Here is a 26,458-nt window from a genome sequence, read left to right as displayed (position 1 = left end):
AAATTGTAAGAATATAATTTATTAAGTGAATGAGAAATGAACTTTCAGGTTTCCACATCAACTATTAAAATATCAAATTGGATTTAACCCCTAAAATTTGAAGGTTTTAAATATGAGAAACAGTTCTCAGAAATATGGGGGTCCCATTTTTTCAGTGCCTTCTTCCTTTTGTTCAGCCGACTCAAAGAGGTATAATCCATAGACAGTTTTCAGAGGCCAGAAAACCTGGCCTCTATATTTCAGTTATTGAGTTATGTGACCTTGGACAAATTTCCTCATCTGTAAAATGGGAATAGTAATATCTACATCACAGAATTGAGAGTAGTAGAATGTAAGTAAATCACCCATCCATATTATTGTATGTGTTTATCAGCAGACATATGCTATTATTATAGTAGGCCTCCAGGAAATGGTAGCTATATGCAATTTTATTTATTGAAAAGATACTTTCACTTGGTTCAAAGTGCAAAAGATACAAAGAGGTACATGTATCTTTTGAAATCTTTTTCTTAGTCACATATCCCTTCTTGGAGTCAACTGATATATCAGTTTCTTGTGTATCTTGTTAGAGATCTTTTGTATATCTAAAAGTAAGAAATTTATATTCTTTCCCCACTTTTTTTTTTTTAGGAATGAAATTATACAGTTCCATGTTTTCTTTTTTATCACTTGAAATGTATCTTAGAAGTTGTTCATATAGGTTAAATTTGTTTTTTAACAGTTGTGGCTAAATTAATTTAGCCATAGCTGTGTATTTGTGTGTGTCTCTCTTACACGCACTACTCAGCCATCTATTATAGAGACATGTTCCAATTTAATTACCAATTGTAACCCTAACTACTGGATATTCATTCATTCATTCAACAAATATTTATTGAAGGCTTACCATGAGTCAGGCTGGGCCCTGGCAATATATTAAAGAACAAAACAGACATAGTCACTTCTTTGACATTCTAGTGAAATGTGAGGCTGGACATTCCATTTTGCCCCTTTGCTGCGTGGTGTTTCTGAGCCCCACTGGCGCTCATTGGGTGTCAGACTAACCCAGTCTTTCAGCATCCCTCCGGTGCAGGGCGGGATCCCTGAGCGAGAACGGGCAGACAGAGGAATCTGGAATGACCAGAAAACTCCGGGGCGCCTAGAGCTCCACGCCCGTCCAGACGCGGGAATGAAAGCAGGCTCCGGGATGGCATGAGAACAGCCCCAGAAGGGGGCAGGGGTCCTCGGGGTGTCGGTCCCGGCTGTGAGAGCAAACACATGTCTGTGTTCATGTCCCCTCCGCACTGTGAGCAGCACATGGGGAGTTCGGAGACCACTTCTTTAATTACGCCATTTATAGAGGGGACACCGAGGCCCGGGAGGGTGAAGGCCAGGGCTGATGCCCACCTCAGCCTGGGGTGGGGGGGGACGTTGGGGGACGTTAGCGAAGTCAACGGCTGGGCAGACGGAGCCGGCTAGGAACCTAGGCACCTTTGAGCGTCTACTAGAGACGAGCAGTAGGAAGGCCTGGGTCCCGCATAACGGGTGGGGGGAACAGGGGGCGGGGCGGGCGGCGGGGGCCCAAGCCCTTTAAACTCCCGGCGCGCGGGAACCGCGGCCCAACAGCCACAGGCGGGCGGGGCTGATGGGCAGCGCTGGCAGGCGCGCGCCCCCGCCGGCCAACGACAGCCCCCGGCCTCGCCCCCTCGCCGACGCCCCTCCAATCAGTAACTCTCTCGCCTCCCGCCCCTGCCCGCGCCCCCGACATTGACAACCCGCGCAGAAGGACGGCAGGGGCGGGGCTCCTGGCGGGTGTGTCTGGGCGAGTGCCGTTGTCGCGCGCTCCCCCGGAGTTTCGAACGCAGTTGGCCCTCGAGGCAGAAAAAAAAAAAATAAGAACGGCGACCAATGGCGTGGCAGAAAGGACCCGCGCGCAGGCTCGGCTCCGCCTCACTCGGCTGGAAAGAAGTCCAGGCCCGACCATTGGCTCGCGCGACCTGTCACTCGCCGCTGCGGCCAGCGGGCAGGGGCCTCGCGGTGATTGGTTCCGCCCAGGCGCGAAATGTAACGCGGGAAAAGCCGGAGCAGTGACCCAGGCGGCAGGTTGTTATTTTCGGGGGCTCGGCGCAGCACGTCCTGCTTTCCTGTCACCGAAAGGCAGGCCGGCCGCAGCTTCCCGCCGCTGCAGCCTGCGTTGGGGAGTACAAAGAGGGGAGGGCGGGCCTGACCCAGGGCTGGGGGTCTGGCGCTGGCCGCGGAGTGCCGGCCGAGCCGCTCCGTTCCTTCGCTGGCCGCCGCGCAAGAAGATTCCGGGAAACGTCCGCCAGCCATGAGCCGGCGGGACTGAGCGCCGGCGACTCGGGAGCAGCGCGGGCGAGCGGAGCGAAGGGCCAAACCGGGGCTCAGGGAGTGCGGCTGCCGGAGCTGCGGATCGGGGCCGGGCGATGATCCGGGGCATGGAGGCGCCGATGGCGGACAACCCGCCGCAGCCGCCGCCCGTCATCTTCTGCCACGACTCCCCAAAGCGGGTGCTGGTGTCGGTCATCAGGACGACCCCGATCAAGCCCACGTGCGGCGGCGGTGGGGAGCCGGAGCCGCCGCCGCCGCTCATCCCCACCAGCCCCGGCTTCAGCGACTTCATGGTGTATCCGTGGCGCTGGGGCGAGAACGCGCACAACGTGACGCTCAGCCCCGGGGCCGCGGGGGGCGCCGCCTCGGCCGCCTTGCCCGCCGCCGCCGCCGCCGAGCACCCGGGGCTGCGAGGCCGGGGCGCGCCCCCGCCCGTCGCCTCCGCCGCCGCCTCGGGAGGTGAGGACGAGGAGGAAGCGAGCAGCCCGGACAGCGGCCACCTCAAGGTGAGCGCCGCGGGCGAGCAGGAGGGGCGCGGGGCAGCCAGGGCCCGTTAACGGCGCTGCCCGGGAGCCGGCAGCGCCCGCGGACGCGGCGGGTGGGGCGGGGCCGAGTTTAAAACGTGAGGTCGCTCCGGCCGCGGCGGGGGCGGGGGCGGGTGACAGGACGCTGACGTCACTGCCGCGCGCCAAAATCGCGTCCCCGCAGGGGGGGAGGCGGGGCGGCGGTCACGTGACACTAGCGGAGGGGAGGCGGCTGGCCGCAGGCGACTCCGCAGCAGGTGCAGTGAGCGGCCGCTCAGTCTGGGGTCGCGGAGGAGGCAGGTCAGCCGCGTACGGACGCTGCTGACCTCTGAGTCCTGTCTGGCCGGAGAGGGATTGGAGGAGCTGCGGGCCTTCAGCTGTGTCTGGGTGCAGGAAGGGAGGGGTTTGCGTAGATTCTGCTCCATCAGTGCAGATACCCCGGCCCTACTAAAGGTGCCCTGCAGAGATGGCCGAAGAGCGAGAAGAGACTTAGGGGAATCTTAGAAGTTGGGCCTTCTCTGCCTCTCATTCATCCAGCGTACTACTTTGCTAGTTGCTGAGAGCACACAGTGGACTGGGACGCTGTTGTCGTTAACCTCGAATTGCTCTCACTCTCCGACTGTTTAGAGCTGGGCAAGATGTGACTGCTTGGTTGTGGTTCAAGTCTACACTTTACGGATCAGGCGACTAAGCCGTAGAGGGGTTGGTGAAGGGACGTCCCCAAGGTCACCCAGCTAGGTAGTGGGAGAGCTGGGACTATGGTCGAGTTTTTGTAGCTCCTGATCCTGAAGCACGTATTCAGAGTGCCTCTCTGCTGACATACAGTTTTCTCTATAGACTGTAAGCTCCTAGAGGGCAGGCATCATTTATCTCTGGAAGACTGTTCAACTTTAATACCGCACATTCTAAATGCTGAATAAAAGTGCTTGGTAAATATTTGTGTAATGAATGAATTGTGCTAATATGAGATTAATATTCAGGTTCTCTTTGTTAAATGGTTATGTCATAAGCAGTTGACTAAAGGTAAAACAAGTAAATCAGTGGATAAGTGCCTATATTGGTAATACTGTATCTATAAATTGAAACACGTTTACATGCAGTAGCAAAGATGTTGAAACTCCATGTGTTTTGAGCCCTGAGGAAATTGATATACACTTTGTTACTAGTGGCATTATTATTAACTACTGTATATATATTATAACTACAAAGTTATAAAACTGCTTTGACACCCTTTCAACTCTTGAAGGGGCACTTCAGTAAAAATTTGAAACAGTAGAAATTTGAAAAGACAAGCAGTGGAAATATAACAGTGGTGAGTGAGTTTGTGAAGGAAACACTGTTGCTGTCACTAGGTAGCAAGATGGTTTAGTAGTCTAGATATTTTCCTGTGTTAACATATTTAGCCTTTAAAAAAATTAGGTTTTATAGTTAAGAACCATAAAGGCATACATGCACAAGTAATTGTGGAAGATTTTACATTTACTATTTTGTTAATAATAATTTAACCTAATTTTGGGTTATCCAAGAAGATTAATATAGTAGATAAATGAAATTTATAGGTATGTTCTTTTTGGTCTAAAAGAGACTTGTCTTCACAAACCTTGCATAAAAGTTGCTCACACACTGCATGGGTTTGAATTTTAATTCTGTTGTCTACCTCTTTTCAGAGGTAAAATATACTAGAAATTATGAAGAACATGAAAAAGCGAAAAGGCTGTTTTATATTTCATTTTTTTCTCCTCACAGTCATATTTCAAAATTACTAGATGAATTGATTTTAACTTGTCCTTTAGTTAATGAAGAAATCCAACTACAGCTCCAAAAATTCATTCATTTAGCTTTGCCATCTTAAGGGGAAAGGTCTGGAATATACTTTTATTTAAGGATGTTAACTAGTTTCATTTGTGATCAGTACACTCTAGACTAAAGATAGAGGGTTCCATCCCCCTTTACTTTGTTTTATTTCTCTAAAGTACTTGTAGTTCTTTATCTCTACATGCATCGTGGGTGAATTGTGCTGACTGAATCTGTTTACTTTATGGAAAGATGGGAGACCAGTAACATGTTTCCCCCTAGCCCTTTCTCTCAGTATACAGGTTAGAGGCAATAACAGCTGTGAGTTTAAGGACAACATTTGTGTTTGTTTATTGTCTATTTGTTGCCACTGCTCCCAGGGGAGATGTTAACATCTGAGACCCTCACATCAAGTGTCAGCTCTTACTTGCTCCCTTGTTTGTTCCTATCCTACGCTGCCTCCCCTGCCTGTGGGGAGAGCAGGCGTTATCTACCAATTTATTTTGGCCCCTCATCACAAGATTGCTTAGCACTGTTGGGGTATAATTATATATTAGCACTATCTTCTCTTCGTTTGTAGAATTCCAGGAGGGGACGGAAGGGAACAGGACTAATTTCTCTCTGCTATAGGTTATTTCCAAGCCTCTGCACCTTGTACCCTCTACTCAGACTATGTTTGTGAGGTTACTTCTTCACCGTGGGACCTGTGTGGTTCGGCTTCTCTGTGCATAGCCTCAAATACCATTCACTTTTCAGGACTTGCCAGCTGCCTATCCCACCCACCCTTTCTGTCACCTGAACACTGCACATAGTCTTACAAATAGCAGATTAGTACATATAATTTTGATCAGCACCATGTTAAACATGTTAATATAGTAGCCACCATTTATTGCCTGGCATAGCAAACTACTGGGCTCTGTGTTGAGTGTTTTGAATCCTTTAATTAATTTATCTTGTTTACCCGATGAACAAGGAGGAATTAGAGAAAAGAGTCCCCAAGATTAAGTTTAGTTAACATCATTTGGTAAATGGCAGAACTGATTGGAACCTTCCAGAGCCCTTGTTCTTAATCCCTACATGATATTGCTCCTCTATATATCATGTGTGAATTGACTTTAGGGGTTTATTATTTTTATAGTACCAAGCTGATGAAAGCAGATTTATGAAATACACACTATTTACACCTATATGTATCTCAACTGAAATGCTTTATGAGGATACACAAAATACAGCAGACAAATGCAAATTAAGACTCAGAAAGTTGTGCAGATAGGTCAAGGTGGGCGATAGAATGAGGAAGCAGATATGAAAGCCAAAAGATATTTGGATCTAAACCTGAATTTGAGGGGCGCCTGGGTGGCTCAGTCGTTAAGCGTCTGCCTTCGGCTCAGGTTATGATCCCAGAGTCCTGGGATCAAGCCCCGCATCGGGCTTCCTGCTCCGGGGGAAGCCTATTTCTCCCTCTCCCACTCCCCCTGCTTGTGTTCCCTCTCTTGCTGTGTCTCTCTCTGTCAAAAAATAAATAAAATCTTAAAAAAAAAAAAACACACCTGAATTTGAAAAGGGAAATATGATCAATTACTTTTTTTTTTTCATTTTCTTGTCAAGGTACATATGCCTTCCTCTGAGACCTATTTTTCTTTTCCTTCTAGGTTGTGTTTAAGCACTTTATTTAAATTTTACTTTGTATAAAAATGTGTCAAGGACTTTTAGTTTTTTTGGTCATCACATGAATACCCAGTTTGAATATAACTTTTTCTAAAATCTTGGTAAATGTACATTATTCAAAGTGGCTTAAGAAATAACCCAAATTTTATTAAATAACTTTTTAAAGATAGTTATTGACGTTGAAAACGCAAAACGTTTATCATGTATGATTTCAGAAAACACTTTGAAAATCACTAATCTACCTTCCAGTGGTACTAAAATTCTGTCTGAAAAATTAAATTTACCAAAGTATGCAAATATTTTTGGCAGTTTAATCATTTTGCTTCTTTCTGGTAGCTTATTTCGCAGTAGTTGCCACATAATAAATAGAATGTGTTGCATTTTTTTTTTTTTTAAAGATTTTATTTATTTATTTGACAGAGAGAGACACAGCGAGAGAGGGAACACAAGCAGGGGGAGTGGGAGAGGGAGAAGCAGACTTCCCGCGGAGCAGGGAGCCCGATGTGGGGCTCGATCCCAGGACCCTGGGATCATGACCTGAGCCGAAGGCAGATGCTTAACGACTGAGCCACCCAGGCGCCCCGTGTTGCATTTTTTTTTAAAGATTTTATTTATTTGTCAGAGAGAGAGAGAGCACAAGCAGGGGGAGCGGCAGGCAGAGGGAGAAGCAGGCTCCCTGCTGAGCAAGAAGTCCATGTGGGACTCGATCCCAGGACCCTGGGATCATGACCTGAGCCGAAGGCAGATGCTTAACCAGCTGAGCCACCCAGGCATCCCTGTGTTGCATTTCTTGTTCGCTTTACTTTCTCTTGTGAACCATCAAGCAGTCCTGACAAGATTAGTCTGTCAGACTACAGGTATACTTGATTGCTGATGAGTTAGTTAACACTCTGTTATTGTCAAAATTTACCTAAAAACATGGCTTTATTGCTAAGGCCAAAATGAAAAGAACCTTCTTTAAGTAACACAGCTTATTGTTGTATGTATGGTTAAAAGATGCTCTTTATTCACTTGTTTAGGGCATCAGTTGATTACTTGCCTTACTTAATTTTCTCAGTTGAAATGATACACTCAGTGAAGCCTTACCTGTATATGGCTAGGCTGTTGTATTATATTGTATGTTTTTTAGCTCTCTATTTCTCATTTGGAAAATGCACTGGGAAGCAGTCAAATTGTTAACTTTTAAAATACTCAACCCCCCATTAAACATGCTTGAAAATAGTTTTGTTTTTTTTTTTTACTAGAAACACAAAATAGTAATGGATAACCTAAAAATTTTGATACTAACTAATCAGTTATTTCAAAGTATAATAGAAGCAACAGTATGTTTTTATGTATTTAAAAATACTGGGAGGGGCGCCTGGGTGGCTCATTTGGTTTAGCGTCAGACTCTGGGTTTCAGCTCAGGTCATGATCTCAGGGTCATGAGATCAAGCCCCAAGTTGGCTCCACGCTCAGCGAGGAGTCTGCTTAGGATTCTTTCCCTCTTCCTCTCCTGGCTCTCTCTCTCTCTAATAAAATAAATAAAATCTTTAAAAAATACTGGGAAAAGATTCTTTCATGGCATAGGAGTTGTACCATTAAGGTTTTTTTTTTTTTAATTAAAGTATAATTAACATACAGTGTTATTAGTTTCAGGTGTACACTATAATGATTCAACAACTGTATACATTTCTCAGTGCTCATCAAGATAAGTGTAATCTTAATCCCTTTTATCTATTTCACCCATCCTACCTACCTCCCCTCTGGCAACGACCAGTTCATTCTCTGTATTTAAGAATCTGTTTCTTTGTCTCTTTTTTTTTCTTTGTTATGTTTCATAAATTTCACATATGAGTGAAATCATATGGTATTTGTCTTTCTCTGATTTACTTAATTTAACGTTATGCCCTCTGGGTCCATCCATGTTGTTGCAGATGGCAAGATTTCATTCTTTTTAATGGCCGAGTAATGTTCCATTGTGTGTGTGTGTCTGTGTGTCTATGTGTCTGTGTGTCTGTGTGTGTAAGACATCTTTATCCATTCATCTTGACAGACACTTGATTTGCTTCCGTATCTTGGCTATTGTAAATAATTCTGCAATATACATAGGTGCATATATCTTTTTGAATTAGTGTTTTTGTTTTCTTTGGTTAAATATCTAATGGAATTCTTGGATCAGATGGTAATTCTATTTTTTTTTTTTTGAGGAGCTTCTATACTATTTTCCACAGTAGCTGCACCAATTTGCATTCCCACTAATAGTGTTCCTTTTTTTCTTCATCCGTGCCAACACTTGGTATTTCTTGTCTGTTTTGATTTTAGCCATTCTGACAAGGGTAAAATGATATCTCACTGTGTTTTTAATTTGTATTTTCCTGATGAATAGTGATGTTGAGCATCTTTTCATTTGTCCGTTGGCCATTTGTATGTCTTTGGAAAAATGTCTAAACAGGTCCTCTGCCCATTTCTAAACAGATTGTTTTTTTGGGTATTGAGCTGTATTAAGTTCCTTATATATTTTAGATAGTAACCCCTTATTATATATATCATATGCAGATATCTTTTCCCATTCAGTAGGTTACCTTTTGGTTTTGTTGATGGTTTCCTTCATTGTGCAAAAGCTTTTTATTTTGGTGTAGTCCCAATAGTTTAATTTTTCTTTTGCTTCCCTTGCCTTAAGAGACATATCTAGAAAAATGTTTCTATAACTACTGTCAAAGAAATTACTGCCTATGTTTTCTTCTTAAGAATTTTCTAGTGTCACGTCTCACATATAGGTCATTAATACATTTTGAGTTTATTTTTGTGTATGCTGTAAGGAAGTGGTCCAGTTTCATTTTTCTTTTGCATTTGCATTTTTATGTATTTAAAAAATATTAGGAAAAGATCCTTTCACGGCAGAGGAGTTATATCATTAAGGTTTTTAATTAACCTGATTTCATGTTTCATTTCTTAACAGGATCACCTGCTATTTTTATGAATCTTAGATGATTTACTTATTTATTTTGCATTTTACATTTTTAAAACAAGATTTAAAAGAATTATCATATAAACATAACCAGCAACAATCCAATTATTGTGGCTCAATAAATGATGGAAATGAATTCTCGAATTTTACTCCTGGTTAGATCTTTCTTTGCTGACTCTGGGTTAACAGTTTTAGCAAGCAAGACTAGAGCTAAATGTAACTAGTGAGAATCAAAGCCAAGAAGTAAAGGTGAAGGTGAAAGTATTTGAAAACAGCCAGTAATTGCTACAAGTAGATTTGCTAATTTGGACTTAAACATAAGTAAGTCAAGGTCCAGGGCCTTGCCAATTCCTAGCTTAATTATAAATGGAAACTCCTTTTTTTCTTTTTTTTTTTTTTACAATTTTATTTATTTGAGAGAGAGAGAGAGCATGAGTGGGGTGAAGGGCAGAGGGAGAAGCAGACTCCTTGCTGAGCAGGGAGCCCGGTGCGGGGCTTGATGCTGCAACTCCAGGATCATGACCTGAGCCCAAGGCAGACACTTAACCAACTGAGCCACCCAGGCACCCCATAAATGGAAACTTCTTAAAGAGTTATATAATGTTGAGGAAAGACATCAATTATGTATCTCTTTTGGCAATTTCAATATCAACAAAGAATTGATGAGATTTTTATCCTGTCAACAAATACTTATTAACAAAGTGGGTGGGGCGCCTGGGTGGCTCAGTCGGTTAAGCGTCTGCCTTTGGCTCAGGTCATGATCTCGGAGTCCTGGGATCGAGCCCCACATTGGGCTCCTTGCTTGGTGGGGAGCCTGCTTCTCCCTCTCCCTCTGCCCCTCCCCCTGCTTGTGCTCACTCTCTCTCTTTCTCTGTGTCAAATAAATAAATAAAATCTTTAAAAACAACAACAAAAAACCCCAAAAAGACAAAGTGCCTTAGTCAGTTAGTTTAAACTAAAGCATGCTGTAGAATACAAACTTAAAAATCCCAATCTCAGCCTAATCATGGCTCATGTTATATGTCTTGGGTGGGTTGACTGCAGGTATGTGCCTTGTCCTATTTATTCGGGGACTCAGAAGGAACATCCCCTGCCTGGGACATTTGGGTCTCAAGGCAGAGAGAAAAGAGAGATGACAAGGAACCATGTGATGGCTTTTAAGGCTTTTGCTTATATACATATAATTTCCACTCACATTTTATTGGCCAAAGGAAGTCATGTGGTCAAGTTCACCTCATTGGTACCCACACAGAGTGAGACGGGCAGTAATATTTTTACAGTGTTATTATGTGCTGTAGTGCTGTCCCACGTTGCTTTTTTTTTTCTTTTGGTGGCAAAAAATGTAACAGAATTTACCATCTTAATAATTTTTTGGTGTTAACTATATGCACATTGTTGTGTAACAGATCTCAGGATCTTATTAATCTTGCAAAATTGAAACTCTATACCCATTGAACTCCCCTTTCCTCTCTCCCCACAGTCCCTAGCAACTACCATTCTATTTTCTGTTTCTAAGAGTTTGATTAATTTAGATACCTTATATAAGTGGAATCATATGGAATTTGTTTGTGGTGTGTGTGTGTGTATGTATTTTTTTGTAATGGCTTATTTCACTTAGCATGGTGTTTTTAAGGTTCATCATGTTATAGCACCTGGCAGGATTCTTTTTTTAAGGCTGAATAATTTTCCATTGTATTGTATATGCTACCTTTTCTTCATCCATCTGCCAATGTACATTTAGATTGCTTCCATCTGTTGACTGTTATGGAAATAGATTTTAATATCTAAGAATTTTTTAAACATGACTTATCCTATTAGATAACTCATCCATGTTGGGATTGGGCTTTTCTTTCAAAGTGAAAATTGACTGAATGGATTTTTTCCTGGAGCTTATTGTTATCCATCAAGGTTTTGGCCTGATGTGTGTAAGCATTTGGAAGACTTTAGGTTTTTTATATTGCAGGCAGTAAAAGCATCTTCATTTTGGATGTAGTTGTACATAATCCTTTTATCATTTTTCATGTAACTTGTATGTGTAAAATTTAACCTAACCTGGAAAATGAGAAAGACTTTTCTTCAAGTGAATGTTTATTTTAGATTAGTTCTAGATGTATGGAAAAGTTAAGATAGTACAGGGTGTTCCCATAAATCATATATCCAGTTTTCACATTGCTAACATGTTATATTAGCATGGAATATGTGTTACAATTAATGAACCAAATTGATACATTGCTTATTGACTCACATCCATAGTATATTCAGATTCCTTAGTTTTTAAGCAGAATTGAGGTGAAATTCACATAACATAAAATTAACCATTTTAAGGTGTAATTAAGTGACATTTAGTAATTCACAATGTTGTGCAACTCCCACCTACATATCAGGTTTCAAAACATTTTCATTACCTCCAAAGAAAGCCCTGTACTCATTAAGTAGTTACTCCCTATTCCCCACCACATGCAGTCTCTGGAAACCAATCTGTTTTCTGTCTCTATGCACTTAACTATCCTGGATATTTCATTACATGGAATCATACAATATGTGGCCTTCTGTGTCTGGCTTCTTTCACTTAGCATACTGTTTTTGAGGTTCATCTACCCTGTAGCATGTATCATTTCTATTGCTGATTAACATCCATTGGCTATGTATATATATATATATATATATGACATTATACCACACTTCAAATTATTTTTTCCATAGTGGCTGAACAATTTACATTCTCATTAGCAATTTTTGAGGGCTCCAATTTCTCTACTTTTTTGCCAAAAACTACTTTTATTTCCTATTTCTTTGTTTGAGTGTAATCTAGTTGGTGTGAAGTAGTATCTTATTGTCCTTCTTTTAAAAATTAAATTTTTTTGTCAAGCTTTATTGAGATATAATTGACCTCATTGATTTTGATTTGCATTTCTCTAATGATTTTGGGCATCCTTTCATGAGCTTGCTGCCCATTTGCCTAACACTGTTGGAGAAATTCCTATTTAAGATCTTTACCCATTTTTTAAAAAGAGATTTATTTATTTATTTTAGAGGAGGGGAGGGCAGAGGGAGAAAATCTCAAGCAGCTCCCCGCTGAGCACGGAGCCCGACATGGGGCTTACTCCCACCACCCTGAGATCAAGAGTCCAATGCTTAATTGACTGAGCCACCCAGGCACCCTGGTTTTTACCCATTTTTAAGTTGGGTTTTTTGTCTTTGTTGAATTTTAAGAGTTCTTAAAATATCCTGGATACTAGACCCTTATCAGATATATAATTTGCAAAGATTAATTTCCTGTTCTGTAAGGTTGTCTTTTCACTTTCTGGAGAATGTCCTTTGACATGCAAGTATTTTGTAACTTTAAGGCCAGCTTATTTATTCTTTTGATGCTTATGTTTTGTTTTTTTGTTTTGTTTTTTTAGAGATTTTATTTATTTATTTGACAGAGAGAGACACAGCAAGAGAGGGAACACAAGCAGGGGGAGTGGGAGAGGGAGAAGCAGGCTTCCCGTGGAGCAAGGAGCCCGATGTGGGGCTCGATCCCAGGACCCTGGGATCATGACCTGAGCCGAAGGTTGGAAGGTAGACGCTTAACCAACTGAGCCACCCAGGCACCCCAGTGCTTTTTTTTTTTTTTTTTTTTTTTTTTGATGCTTATGTTTTTGATGTCCAAGCTCATGAACATTTATCCCTGTTTTCTTTGAAGAGTTTTAGAGTTTTAGCTCTTAGATTTTGGTTCATGATGCACTTTGAGTTAATTTTTTTTTTAAAGATTTATTTATTTTAGAGAGTACGCGTGAGTGGGGAGAGGGGCAAAAGGAGAGACTCCTCAAGCAGGAGATCATGACCTGAGCCGAAACCAAGAGTTGAATGCTCAACTGACCGAGCCATCCAGGAGCCCCTCCATCCTTTCTCTTTTAACCTATTTGTGTTTTTGTATTTAAAGAAGTCTGTTGTAGGCAGCATATAGTTGGATCATTTTTTAAAAATCAATTTTGCTAATTTCTATCTTTTAATAGGCAAATTTAATCTATTTACATTTAAAGTGACTACTGTTGGGGTGCCTGGGTGGCTCAGTCTTTAAGTGTCTGCCTTCAGCTCAGGTCATGATCCCAGAGTCCTGGGATCGAGCCCTGCATCAGGCTCCCTGTTCTGCGGGAAGCCTGCTTTTCCCTCTCCCACTCCCCCTGCTTGAGTTCCCTCTCTCACTGTGTCTCTCTCTGTCAAATAAATAAATAAAATCTTTAAAAAAATAAATAAAATAAAGTGACTACTGTTAAGGAAGAACTTACTTTTGGTATTTTGTTATTTGTTTTCTATATGTCTTATACCTGTTTGGTTTCTCAATTCCTCTCTTATTGCCTTCTTTGTGTTTATTTTGTTTTATTTTTTGTAGTATACTATTTTCATTCTTGTTTCCTTTTTTGATTTTTAGGTTTTTTTTTTTTTTTTTTTAAGTGATCACCCTGGGAATTTCAATTAATCTCTTAGACTTAAAACAATCTATTTTTAATTAGGACCACCTTAACTACAATAGTGTACAAAAACTCTGCTCCTATGCAGCTCTATCTGTCCCTCTTTGTTATAGTCACAAATTACATCTTCTTAATATTATGTTCCCATTAACATGGATTTGTAATTTTTTAAATACATGTGACATTTGTCTTTTCTTAAAAAGTTTGTTTGTTTGTTTATTTATGTAATCTCTACCCCTAACATGGAGCTTGAACTCACGACCCTGAGATCATGAGTTGCATGCTCCTCTGATTGAGCCAGCCAGGTGCACCTGGCATTTATTTGTCTTTTAAATTATATAGGAGAAAAAGAAGAGTTATAAGCCAAAAATATAAGACTTTTGGCATTTGTATTTACTTATGTAATTACCTTTATCAGTGTTCTTTATTTCTTTGTATGGCTTTTCTGTCTAGTGCCCTTTCGTTTCTGCCTGAAGAACTCCCTTTCCATTTATTGTATGGCAGGTCTACTAGCCATGAACTCTCTCAGCTTATGTTTATCTGGGAATGTCTTAATTTATTCTTCATTTTTGAAGGATAATTTTGTTGGATGTAAGATTACTGGTTGACTTTTTTTTCGTTTCAGCACTTTAATCATGTCATCCTACTACTTTCTATAGTTTCTCCTGAGAAATCAGCTGTTAATCTTATTGAGGACTCCTTGTGCCTGATGAATTGCTTCTCCTGTTTTCGAGATTCTCTGCCTTTTGTCTTTTGACATTTTGACCTAATGTGTCTCAGTGGGTATCTTTCTTTGTGTTTATTCTTCTTGAAGTTCATTGAGCTTCTTGGATGTTTAGACTTACATCTTACCAAATTTGGGAAGTTTTCATCCATTATTTCTTCAAATATTCTTTCGCCCATTTTTCTTTTGCCTTCTGGGTTTCCAATTATGTGTATTTTGGTATGCTTGATGCTGTGGTCTGAGTGTATACCCCAAAATTTGTGTGATAAAATCCTGACCCTCAAAGATGATGGTGTTAGGAGTTAGAGCCTTTGGGAGGTGCTTATGTCATGAGGGTGGAGTCCTCTTGAAGGGGATTAGAGCCTTTATGAAAAAGGCTCCAGAGAGCTCCAATGTGAACACACAGCTAGAGGGTGCCAGCCAGGGCCCTCACCTGACCACACTGGTGCCTTGATCTTGGGCTTCCTAGCCTCCAGAACTGTGAGAAAAACATTTCTGTTGCTTCTAGGTTACCCAGTCTGTGGTATTTTGTTATAGTAGCCCAAATGGACTAAGATACTTGATGTCCTACAGGTGTCTTAGGCTCTGTCCATTCTTTTCTCTTTTGGTTCCTCAGACTGGATATTTTCAATTGACCTGTCTTCAAATTTGTTGATTCTTCCTGACAGTCAAATCTGCCATTCAAATTCTCTAGTGAATTTTTTCATTTCGTTTATTGTAATTTTTAGCTCCAGAATCTCTATTTGGTTTCTTTTTATAATTTTTTTTAAGATTTATTTATTTATTTTAGAGAGATTGGGAGCGAGCAGGGGAAGGGGCAGAGGGAAAGAATCTCAAGCAGACTCCCTGCCGAGTGCAGAGCCTGATGTGGGGCTTGATCTCAAGACCAGGAGATCATGACCTGAGGCAAAATCAAGAGTTGGATGCTCAACCGAGTCACCCAAGCGCCCCTTTTAATTTGTTTCTTTATTGTTATTTTCTGTTTATTGAAAGTGTTCTCCTATTTTTCCTTTTGTCCTTTGTCCATGGTTTCCATTACCTCTCTCAGCATACTTGAGACTGTTTATTTAAAGTCTTTGTCTAGTAAGACCAGTGTCTACTTCCTCATGGTCTGTTTCTATTAATTTCTCCTGTGTATGGACCATACTTTTGTTTCTTTACATATTTAGTAACATTTTGTTGAAAATGGGATGTTTTGAATATTGTAATGTTGTGACTCTGGAAATCAGATTCTTCTCCTTCCTCAGAGTTTTTGTTGTGTGCTGCGGGTTGTAGTTATTTGTTTTGTGAATTTTCTAAACTATTTTTGTAAACTCTATTCTTTGTTGTATTTGTTCTCTAAATTTCTGTTTCATTAGCTTGTAGTCAGCTTAACATTGCTAGAGATTTTCTTGAATGCCCGGAGCCAGAAATTGAAAGGGCAGAAACTCCTGACTGCTGAAATGGCTCTGTGTTGTAGCTCTCCTTTAATGCTTAGACTCATTACAACTCTGCCTTAGCCTTCATTTCCTGCTTTTGCCTAGCAGAGGATCAGTCAGAGGTGAAAGCTTAGGGTCTTATCGGGTCTGTTCTGAGCATGCTTCCTGCCCTGGCTAAGTGTGTGGCTTTCTAAATTTTTATCTTTAGGATATCAGGGCACTTTTCAATGCGCTAATTTCCCAAAGAAACTCTCTCTCCAGCTTTTCCTCCCAGGCTTTTGATGTGTTCTTTTGTCTCAATTGAAATCTTTTGCCCCAGGGAACAGTAACTTACTCTTGGCCTTACAGAGTTTTTGAGTAATGCCCTCTGTTTAACTGCTTTTTGCCCTAAGAGAGTTCTAAGTTAGGTAAAACAAAGACAAACACTTTGTGTCAGTTCTTCAAGTAGCCCTCAGACAGGTCAAGACAGACAAACACAAGTCTTTTAGAATCAGGTCTGCTTTGCTGTCTCTGTAGCCAGGGACTAAGTTCCCATATTGAGAATGAAGGCTCTTTAAGACTACTGTGGGCCACAGGGAGAGGCAAGGGCAAGCCGTAAAAATGCTGCAAAGCTTTCCTACTGTTTCAAGTTGCCTGTTTCTTGGTTCAGTGTTGACTGAGTTGCTGTAAATCTCTAACTATTTTCTGGAGTTGTAATAAAGGTGATTTAGACTGTTTGCTCAATTTTTCAGTGATCTGTGGTGGGATGGGCCTTTGGAACTACCTACTCTACCATGTTCACTGATGTCACTCAAGAATTTAAAAAATGATTTATTATGATATTTTACTTTAATGAGTGGGTCCAAGAAATTACATTAATGTTTATACAAATTGTTAATAGGATGGAATCCGACGTGGTAGACCCAGAGCAGATACTGTCCGGGATCTAATAAACGAAGGAGAGCATTCATCCAGCAGAATCCGTTGTAACATCTGTAATAGGGTGTTTCCACGGGAGAAATCGCTCCAGGCTCACAAAAGGACTCATACAGGTAAGTTGAGTAGAAGTAATATTTAAAGCCGATTTGATGTTTGGGCCCGTAAATTAATATTTTAGTTGCTTTATATTTCCTTATTGTGAAATTTTTTCAAACAGGCATTGTATAGTCCATTTCTTTTTTGTAGGAAGGAATGGTTTTCCCAACATTGGTACCATGTGACTTCTAAAGGTATCATGGTAATTAATCTAGTTGTCATAGGAATGTTATTGCTAAATTTAGTTCTATCATTCTACCTACCTGAATTTTACTTGATATGCCCTTCAGTTGTCTGTATAATTGTTAAAACTGATTTGTAGGCCAAATACTAACACACTATGTGTCAAGTGTTTCAGCAGAATTTCTAGAATCCTTAGTGTGCCATCCGAATGTTTGACCTAGCTATCTAATCTGAGGTGAAGTATAATTTTTCAGAATTAAATGTACTGTAGGTAGCTATCCCAGGACTATCATATCTCTCTTTGTGTGGAGAAACTATACTTATATTTTAAATACCATAGAGAGAGCAAAGAAATAACAGAGGGGCCCTTGTTCTTTCCATAGAGAAAGTTGGCCCCAGAAGAAGGAGCCTTTTGGTTCTAATAATGGTATTTAATAATTTACAGATGAGGAAACTGAGGCACCAAAAAAGCAATGACCACTGCCTTACAACCTCCCACACCCTTGAGTCTAGGGTGATGCCGGCCAATACAGTAGCACATGTGGCTCTTGAGCACTTGAAATTTGGCTAGTCTAATTGAGATGGGCAACATGTGTAAAACATGCTTAGTATGAAAAAGAGTAAACAATGTCCTTAATGACTTTGATATTGATTACATATTGAAATTATAATATTTTAGATATATTGGGGTAAATAAAATATATTATCAAAATTAATTTCACCTGTTTCTTTTTGCTTTTGTAATGTGGTTACTAGAAGTGGTTCACATTATATTTCCATTGGGCAGTACTGGTCTAGAGTTTGGGCTTTTAAGCCTTAGTTGCCTATTGTTTTTCACTGTGTTTATGGTCACCACCCAGTTTTTGTTTTTGTTTTTGAAAAGATACATTTTAGTAATATGCTAGAATATAGTTTTCTTAGCTAAATCCCTGAAAAAGGGTAAAGTTTTAATTTTGAATCATTATAAACTAAGGTGGCCAAGAGGTTTTGACTTTAGGTACCATTCAGTAAAACCATTACTAAATGAAATATCTGGTTTTGGGAATTTTCAGATTTTTTTCGATCTAATTAGTCTGAAATACCCCCAAATAACTGGTTCACAGGCCATAAAGTATGTGTTGCCACTGTAGATAAGGTTCAGGACTCTTTGGCATAATGAGAAGATTCCCGAGTCTCAGGCCTGATCTATCACCAGTCTACCATGTGTCACCCCAATACTTTCAGGCCTTGGCCTGCTATGCTGTATGCCAGAGAACTGAGCCCAAGATCTGCATGGTATGGCTGAGCCCCAGTATGTAAATGCTTTGTCAGAAACTTTTCTCTTACTATTTTAAATACCCCCCCCATGTCCTGTTTTATTAATTTGTGTTTAACTATCACAGTCATTTACTACATTTCTAAATAATGAGAAACTAGGGAGGATTTGTTATTGTCCTTTGAGTCATATAGGAAGGACCTGTGCATAGTTGTTGATCAAAGAATGATTTTTCAAAAAATAGTAAGTTTAATTATAGTTGAACAATATTTTCAAGCACTTTCTGAAGCCTAGCACTGTGTTGTATGTATGAATTGCAATGGAGTACAAAGTATTACACATCTTTGTATCAGGAGAGCACCAGGATACATAAATAACAGTGGATACTGAGTTCGTGAAGGGATACATAGTTCAATTACTTGGAGGTAGCAGGGAGGTAGGAGGAATTTCGCTGAGAACCTACAGCACTGGGAAGATCTGAATGGGCAGAGAAGATTGGATTTCCAAGTAGAATGAGATGAGGACCAGCCTTATGGAATGAATCTCAGGAGTGAAGTAAAGATAAAGCCCGCCCTCTAACCCAGTAGCTACTGTACAGATATTAGGGGACCAATGAAAGCAGATCATTTTCACTTGTTCAAGGGGTGTCGTAGGGTTTGAAGTGATTTAGGGGGTAGTTCATATGACAAAAGCAAGTGTTCCATGTCATTCACTCCAGAAGTGCTGTGCAGGGAATAGAGAGGGCAGCGAGGGTTCCTTCTGGGTGGGAGGGTCTGCCAGTCTAACCGGGCAAAGTACAGTGGGAAAGCAGGAGTGGGAGAGCTAGTGCTTTGGATAATGGGGAGAAAAATGACCGGATAAGCCAAAGATAACTTTAAGGCTTTCAAGCCGGGAACCTAAAAGCTCAAGGCCCAAGGACATTATTCCGGTGCCTCCCAGTGGAGAGCTGCTCAGGAGCATAGAAGTGATGCTGTTAGCACCAGCACTTCAGGTTTGAGAGGCCGTGACATGTTTGATTGTTCGGAGTCACAACTTATATAGAGGTTGATTCTCTCTGTCCCTTCTTCTCACCTTATTGTCTCAGAAATAATACATAATATTTGTCTACTTAGGCGAGAGACCCTATCTGTGTGACTATCCAGACTGTGGAAAAGCCTTTGTTCAAAGTGGACAGCTCAAAACACATCAGCGCCTTCACACCGGAGAGAAACCTTTTGTTTGTTCAGAAAATGGTATGGTGTTAGGACTTAAGTTTATGTAAGAACTGGCTGTGAGTTAAAAGTTAAAATATCTTTTACTTGAGGTTTTTTAGGAGGAGAGCTTTTGATGTAAATTTTATAAAACATCCTAAGCTCTCTAAATTGTGATCCATGCTCATTTTCTGGGAAATGATTGATTTTTAAATAAAATATTCTTTTTAGATGAAAATCTTCAGGGGCAGTTAAAAACAGTATATTCAGGGGGCACCTGGCTGGCTCAGTTGGCAGAGCATGTGACTCTTGATCTTGGGGTTGGGAGTTTGAGCCCCATGATGGGCAGAGAGATTACTTAGAAAAATAATAATATATTCAGTTAGAGGTGGTAGAAAGATTTATAAAAGTAAATACAGCCTTTACGGTAGGCTTTTAGTTTGGTTCTAAACTTTTTAACTATTAAATTGAAGGAAACACTTCATTTCTAAATTTTCAATAAAGGGGGAGATTTTCCATTTTACTGCCACTGTTAGTAATTTCTTATCACTTTTCTTAAGTGATTTTCTAAATCTCCTATCAGAATTTCTTGAGATGTATTCCTTATGCACATTTTTACATAGTTATAGCTGAAATTCAATATAGGTTTGTGCTGTTGCTCTGTGGTTCTCTTGATTGTTGTCAGTTGTTACAAATGTCTACGCTCTTTTCTCCAGAAACCAATATTACACTGTATGTTAACCAACTAAAATTTAAATTAAAAAAAAAAAAAACCAAAACGAATGTTTACACACCTTTTTTTTTTTTTTTAAGATTTTATTTATTTATTTGACAGAGAGAGACACAGCGAGAGAGGGAACACAAGCAGGGGGAGTGGGAGAGGGAGAAGCAGGCTTCCCGCAGAGCAGAAAGCCTGATGCGGGGCTCGATCCCAGGACCCTGGGATCATGACCTGAGCTGAAGGCAGATGCTTAACAACTGAGCCACCCAGGCGCCCCTGTTTACACACTTTCATTTGCTTAAGCATATGTACAATGATTGCCTCAATGTTGGATATTGAATATTTGTTTTTAAAATTTGTTCGTTGCCAACAAAGCTGAAGGGCATGGCTTCCTCTCCTCCGTAAAGCTTTGTTCATCTTATGGTATGTTTCCTTACAATCGATTCCAAGAATGGAATTCTTAGGTCAGAGGTTTTGACCATTTTTGCTAATAAATCACTTTCTGGTGGGGTTGATGCCTTTATGTTGCCATGACTAAGAGGTGAAGGATCTGCTTCCCCTTAGGGTGGTTTTTTCCCTTCTCCAAGTTATAGAATGCTAAATCCCATGGTCTTAATTTGCTTTTCTTGGATACCAGGGAAACAACATTTTCCATGTCTGCTGGATGTCCAGATTCTGATAAGTGTTTCCCTCTATGTTTTGAAGGCTGCCTAAGCAGATTCACCCATGCAAACCGCCACTGTCCGAAGCACCCTTATGCCAGGCTGAAACGAGAGGAGCCCACAGACGCCCTCAGTAAGCACCAGGCTGTGGACAACCAGGCTGCCGCCGAGTGGTTGGCAAAGTAAGGTTCTCCCTGCACTCCACTGCAGAATTTCGCCCAGCACATGGGTTGATGTTGGGAGCTTCAACAGTTCTCTCATTTTAAATAAGTTGCTTTTATACACATTTTATAAAATAACTTGAAATGGTGCTTTATTTCCTTAAGCCACAGAATTGTTAGGAGTGGCACGAGGATCTGGTGTGTGATAGAAAACAAATACATGATATTAATTAGTCTGAGTGCCCAGCCCACAATTTATTTTAAAAGCAAGAATTTTCCTCATTTTCTAAGAATGTTTTATATGTTTTTGTATTCCACAGTGCAGCCTCTCTTCATTTTCTTTGTATTAGATATGTGCTGATTATTACTGGGATACAGGCTAGAGGTTCTTCTAAAGTAAAGTTCTACAAAGCACCCAGTTTAATTTTTTTTTTTTAATGGCAACAAGGGGGCCAGTATAAAAAAATTTCTCTAAAGGTATCCTGATTTAAGGAGTCATTTGTTGTGTACAAACTAGCATCAGCTCTTCGGGACCCTCCCTACTTCTTCGGATTCCTCTGCACTTAGGATCAAGTCTGGAATCCAATCCCTCTGCCATAGCTCTGCCTCCCTCTGGCAACGCAGCTGTGTCCAGCTACCTGGGCCTCCTATTTGTCAGCATCACTCTCAGTGGGGCTCCCAGGTCTCTGCTCCCTGCTCCCTCTGCCCGGAATGCTGCTTTCCTCTTCATTTAGCCACTCTGCTCTTTCTTCATTTCTTACCGGGGTCGAACATCGCTTCAGCAAGTCCTTCCCTAACCTGCTCACTAACCCCCAGAACAAACAAGGTTAGACCAACTTAATAGATGCTTTTACAACACACTGTGTTTTCTCTTTCAAAACCTTCATCACACACATATTTATTTGTTCAGTGTCTATCCTCCCTGCTGGACCGGAAGCTCCACCTGGGGAAGCATTATGTTTGTCTTGTTTACTGCATCACTTCCTCCCTCCTTCTTCCTCCTGCCTGGCCTCCGCCACCCCATTAACTCTAATTTTGTCCAAGTCAGAAACTTCTTGGTCATTTTGCCTTCATCCTCTCTTTCTCCCATCTGCTCAGGGACGGACTGGTGGATTCTACTCAGTGTAAAGTCTAAACCCTTTGTTATGGCATTCAAAGTCCTTGATTGCCTGGTCCCAGCTGACCTTGCTAAGCTTCTTTGCTGTTCTCTGTTCCTAGTTGTCCTTGAAGTCATACTGAACTATTTGCATGTCTTTTTTTATACCTTTGAGTATTGACCAAATTTTTCCAGTTTGAGATGTCTGGATTTCCTGAAATCTAGTAGTTGTATTATTTTTGTGTGTGTAATTTTAAAAACAGCTTTACTGAGGTACAATTGACACACGATAGATTCTATACATTTAAAGTGTACAATTTGATATATTTTGACATATGTGTACACCTGTGAAACCATCATCACAATCAAGATGGTAAACATATCCATCACTTCCAAAAGTTTCCCCATGCTTCTTTGTAATTCATCACTCCTGCCCTTCCCTGCTTTCTTGCTCCTCAGACAACAGTGATCTGCTTCCTGTTACTGTAAACTAGTTTGCACTTTCTAGATTTTTATACAAATGGAGTCATACAGTATGTACTTCTGTTGTCTGGCTTCTTTTACTCAATGTAATTATTTTGTAATTCAACCATGTTGTTGACTGTATCAATGGTTTATTCTTTTTTTTTTTTCCAGTTTAGTTTTTTTTTTTTTACTTGAAGTATAGTTGGCACACAATGTTACATTAGTTTCAGGTATACAACATAGTGATTTGCCAAGTCTGTACATTATGTTTGCTCACCTCAAGTGTAGCTACCATCTGTCACCTTACAACCCTAGGTTGATTCCTTCTTACAGTGCAATCCGTTGTATGGATACACCTCAGCTTATTTATTCACTCACCTGTGGCTGGGCATTTGAGTTGTTTTTGCCTATTATAAATAAAGCTATGGTGTTAATATACAGGTCTTTGTATGGGACATTTTTGTATGGAGTGCTACTGTTCTTCAAATATGCCTTCCTTCAGTTACCTAAAGGTGGAACATTTTTTCTAGGGAATTATCAGTTGGCTATGTAATAGAATAACGGTGGTGCCTCTTAAATTTTTGAATAAGCTCTGTGTGTTACAGATACTACTCTGTCATATTTTGTGCGTTTCAAGTTTCTCATAGTTAGCTCTGTCAGAAGTCACCATCCCTCTGTGAATAGGATAAATAGGTTTCTAATGATTATTCTACTTTTTTAAAGTTTTTTTCTTTATTGAGGTGTAATTGACATGTAACGTTTGTTCTACTATTGTGTATTTTACTGTAGTCCACTTCATATATGATCTTAAAGGCAGCGGTCGTTTATTGGCGAAAACCCTTGACTAGAGAATGGAGTAGAAGACCCAGAACTGCCAATTTTTGATTTTTGGGAATCTGAGCAAGTCCCTCAATTTCTTGACCTTGAACTTTTTCCTCTGTAATGGGAAATATATGTAATGTATGTGAAATTACTTTATAGCTTTATAAACTAAAACACAGAAAAAATAATACTGTGGTAAAGAACCTGTTCTCAAAAGGAAAATCAAACATTTGAAAAGGTCGTGTATACCTACAGCTAACGTGCATGCGTTTCCTATAGGTATTGGGAAACGAGAGAGCAGCGTGCCCCCACCTTGAAAGGAAAGCTCGTTCAGAAGGCCGATCAGGAGCAGCAGGACCCTCTGGAATACCCTCAGTCTGACGAGGAGGACGATGAGAAGCGCGGGGCCCAGCGCCGGCTGCAGGAGCAGCGGGAGCGTCTGCACGGAGCCCTTGCTCTCATAGAGCTCGCCAACCTGACCGGAGCGCCGCTCCGCCAGTAGCCTGGACACTGGCTCTTCCACTGTACAGAAGTACTGCCCAGCGTACTTAAAAAGTAGATCCGTGGGCATAAGCTAAGCACCTTATTTGCTTATCCTAGGCTGCTATTCTGTAGAAATTTATGAAGAATGTCATTGCCCCATAATATGGGGTGAGAGAGAATTGCACTTTTTTTATATGGTAATGGATTTGTTGTAAAGTTTAAAATATTTTGTAAATATGGGACTTCTAGTACAGGGTAGAAAAAGACATATTGTGGGAAGCTAGATTTTGCAAGTTTAATGCATTCATTGGAAGCAGTTCTCACAGGAAGCACTTTCTGAATAAGACACTTGTATGAAAAAACAGAATGGTACATGTAGCCAAAGAACGTTGAAATAGATTATTTATAAGATCATTTTTAACAATGTATGTTAGTATGTTTAACAATGCTGTAAACACTGAAGCAAGCCAGAAAGTATAAGATATGTGTGTAAGATACGTATTTTTAAACTGCAAAATAGTGTGCCTATTGAGAAGTGGAAAACTGACCATTTTGGAAGATGTTCTAAGTTATGGACTTTGGAAGAGAAGAGATTTTTGAGGATCTTGGTAAGATGCACCGTAGTTGAGAATTTTCAGAATTGGAGTAATATCAGTCTTATTCTATCTTTCTGAGGCTTTACAACTCACTATGATATTTACGTTTGAAAAGCACTTGGCATCCCTATTATGTTAACTTGGGAACTTTTGCACATTGCATATTTCTCATTTGCTGAAATTGAGTGATTAATCTTGCAAAGTCTAGGTAACTTGGTAATTGGTTTTGTGTGTTTTTTTTTTTTTTTTAATATTATGGGCCCTGTAATGAGATTTGGCACTTGGATTTTTATTAATAAAAGGGACATCTACAGGGTGGTTTTGTAGTGAACTGTTTTAGATCTTTTGTTAGCAAACACTAAATTTTAATTGTACTGCTTGTTTAGAATTATTAGCAGATGGAAGCCTCATATTTATATTTTCAGTGCATAAAGCCACCTTCTTGCTTTACTTCAGAATAACATGCCAAGCTATTTTGTGTTCACTAAATTTAGTTATCAGTTAAACACTGCAGAAAATATTAGCTACTCAAATAAGTAGGTTTCTGGAATAGTTTCAACTGCAAGTGTGTTAACTTGTGTGGTGGTTTTAAGCCATTTTTCCAAATAGATGAAGTTTTTAAATACCACTTTATGTACTGAAGCATGAACAGAAAAATCAAGACCTGAGCAGTTCACCTCCTTTATGTGTAGGCATAAACCTCCATCATTTAAGCTTTTGTTTAAGCAGAAACTTAATTTGATAGATTGCTTAATTGGAGTAAACCTCAGAGTAATAGAGGGAAATAATGGGCTCTTCAGTGCCTTTTTTTTTTCTTTTTGAAGTAGTAGCCTACGGACGTAGTTTAAACATTATCTAAAATGTAGGCTTCTTTATCCAAAAATTCCAGCGTGTTGCAGTTCACAGGTAGTTTAAAATGCGTAGCCATGGGGAAGGGGTGGTATGTAAATGTCTTGGAAAGAAGCAAAAGTGTGAAAGATGATAGTAACAAATAATGTGTATGAATGAGGACATACTTTAAAAATGTAATTCCTCTGTACAGTAAATTACAAATCTTGAGGGATTCTTTTTTGTAATAAGAGAATTTATATTTGTAATGGTCTAAGAATTTTGTTTGTAATCTGGTATATAGAATTTTAACTTGCAGCACTTATAAGCACAGTAAGAGAGACTGTAGCATCAGAATTTTCATGGTTTAGGTTTCAGCATTTTCTCTAGAATTTTTCCTCTCAAATATAACTTAAATGAACTATGAAAAGCAACACTCATCAGTCTTGGGAAATTTAAAATTTGATGAACTTACCTAAAGAAGGAAGGGCAGTAAAATTGTATTAAAAAATACAAATACTTCCCAATTCATGGATAATAAAACTTAAGGCCTTCAAAAGTAAGGGTTTTTGTTTCTTTTTCTGGTCAGCCTTTGTCAACTATAATAGTTATATTCACAAACATTTTTTATTTGTATAATTGGAAGTTTAAGAAATTATTACAATTACTATAGAAATATTTAAAATGTTCTTTTTTGATATAAGCTATATACTTGGACAAAATACATTGGCATCTAAAATTTGAGGTGTGTTAAGACTGCTTTTTGTTTTAAAAATGTGGTTTACATTCAAATTTTTGAAGTGTTTTATGCTTCATATGGCTCAGTTGTAGTTTGGCAGAGATAACAGCATAAGAATAAAGATGCTGTAATTTTAAAAGATGCTTTGAATAAAAATTTATTTTAATTTACAGTTTACAGTACATGTTCATTCTTTTTTTTTTTTTTTTAAGATTTTATTTATTTGAGAGAGACCACGAGGACAAGCAGAGGGGGAGGGAGAAGCAGACTCCCCCCTGAACAGGGAGTCCAACGTGGGGCTCGATCCCAGGACCCTGGGATCATGACCTGAGCTGAAGGCAGATGCTCAACCGACTGAGCCACCCAAGCGCCCTTACATG

General features: G+C 40.1%; 1 protein-coding gene across 1 annotated transcript; it reads left to right on the top strand.

Annotated features, from left to right (window-relative positions):
* The first annotated feature begins 1,871 nt into the window (after window positions 1-1,871).
* On the top strand, window positions 1,872-26,250 carry ZNF367 (zinc finger protein 367). Its single transcript, XM_036113697.2, has 5 exons — window positions 1,872-2,834; window positions 16,744-16,894; window positions 19,428-19,547; window positions 20,932-21,070; window positions 23,712-26,250. The coding sequence occupies exons 1-5, from the start codon at window positions 2,424-2,426 to the stop codon at window positions 23,932-23,934; spliced, it is 1,044 nt and encodes a 347-aa protein (XP_035969590.1). The 5' UTR covers window positions 1,872-2,423; the 3' UTR covers window positions 23,935-26,250.
* The last annotated feature ends 208 nt before the right edge of the window (window positions 26,251-26,458 follow it).

The sequence above is a fragment of the Halichoerus grypus genome, chromosome 14 (assembly GCF_964656455.1).
Source record: "Halichoerus grypus chromosome 14, mHalGry1.hap1.1, whole genome shotgun sequence".
NCBI classification, from domain to species: Eukaryota; Metazoa; Chordata; class Mammalia; order Carnivora; family Phocidae; genus Halichoerus; species Halichoerus grypus.
This window is presented reverse-complemented; position numbering and strand designations above follow the sequence as displayed.

Excerpts from the sequence above, each read along its gene's own strand:
- ZNF367 (XM_036113697.2), top strand. The coding sequence starts at position 2,424 with ATGATCCGGGGCATGGAGGCGCCGATGGCGGACAACCCGCCGCAGCCG. Across the intron at positions 16,895-19,427 it reads TCACAAAAGGACTCATACAG|GCGAGAGACCCTATCTGTGT; the intron begins GTAAGTTGAGTA and ends TTGTCTACTTAG. Across the intron at positions 19,548-20,931 it reads TTTTGTTTGTTCAGAAAATG|GCTGCCTAAGCAGATTCACC; the intron begins GTATGGTGTTAG and ends TATGTTTTGAAG.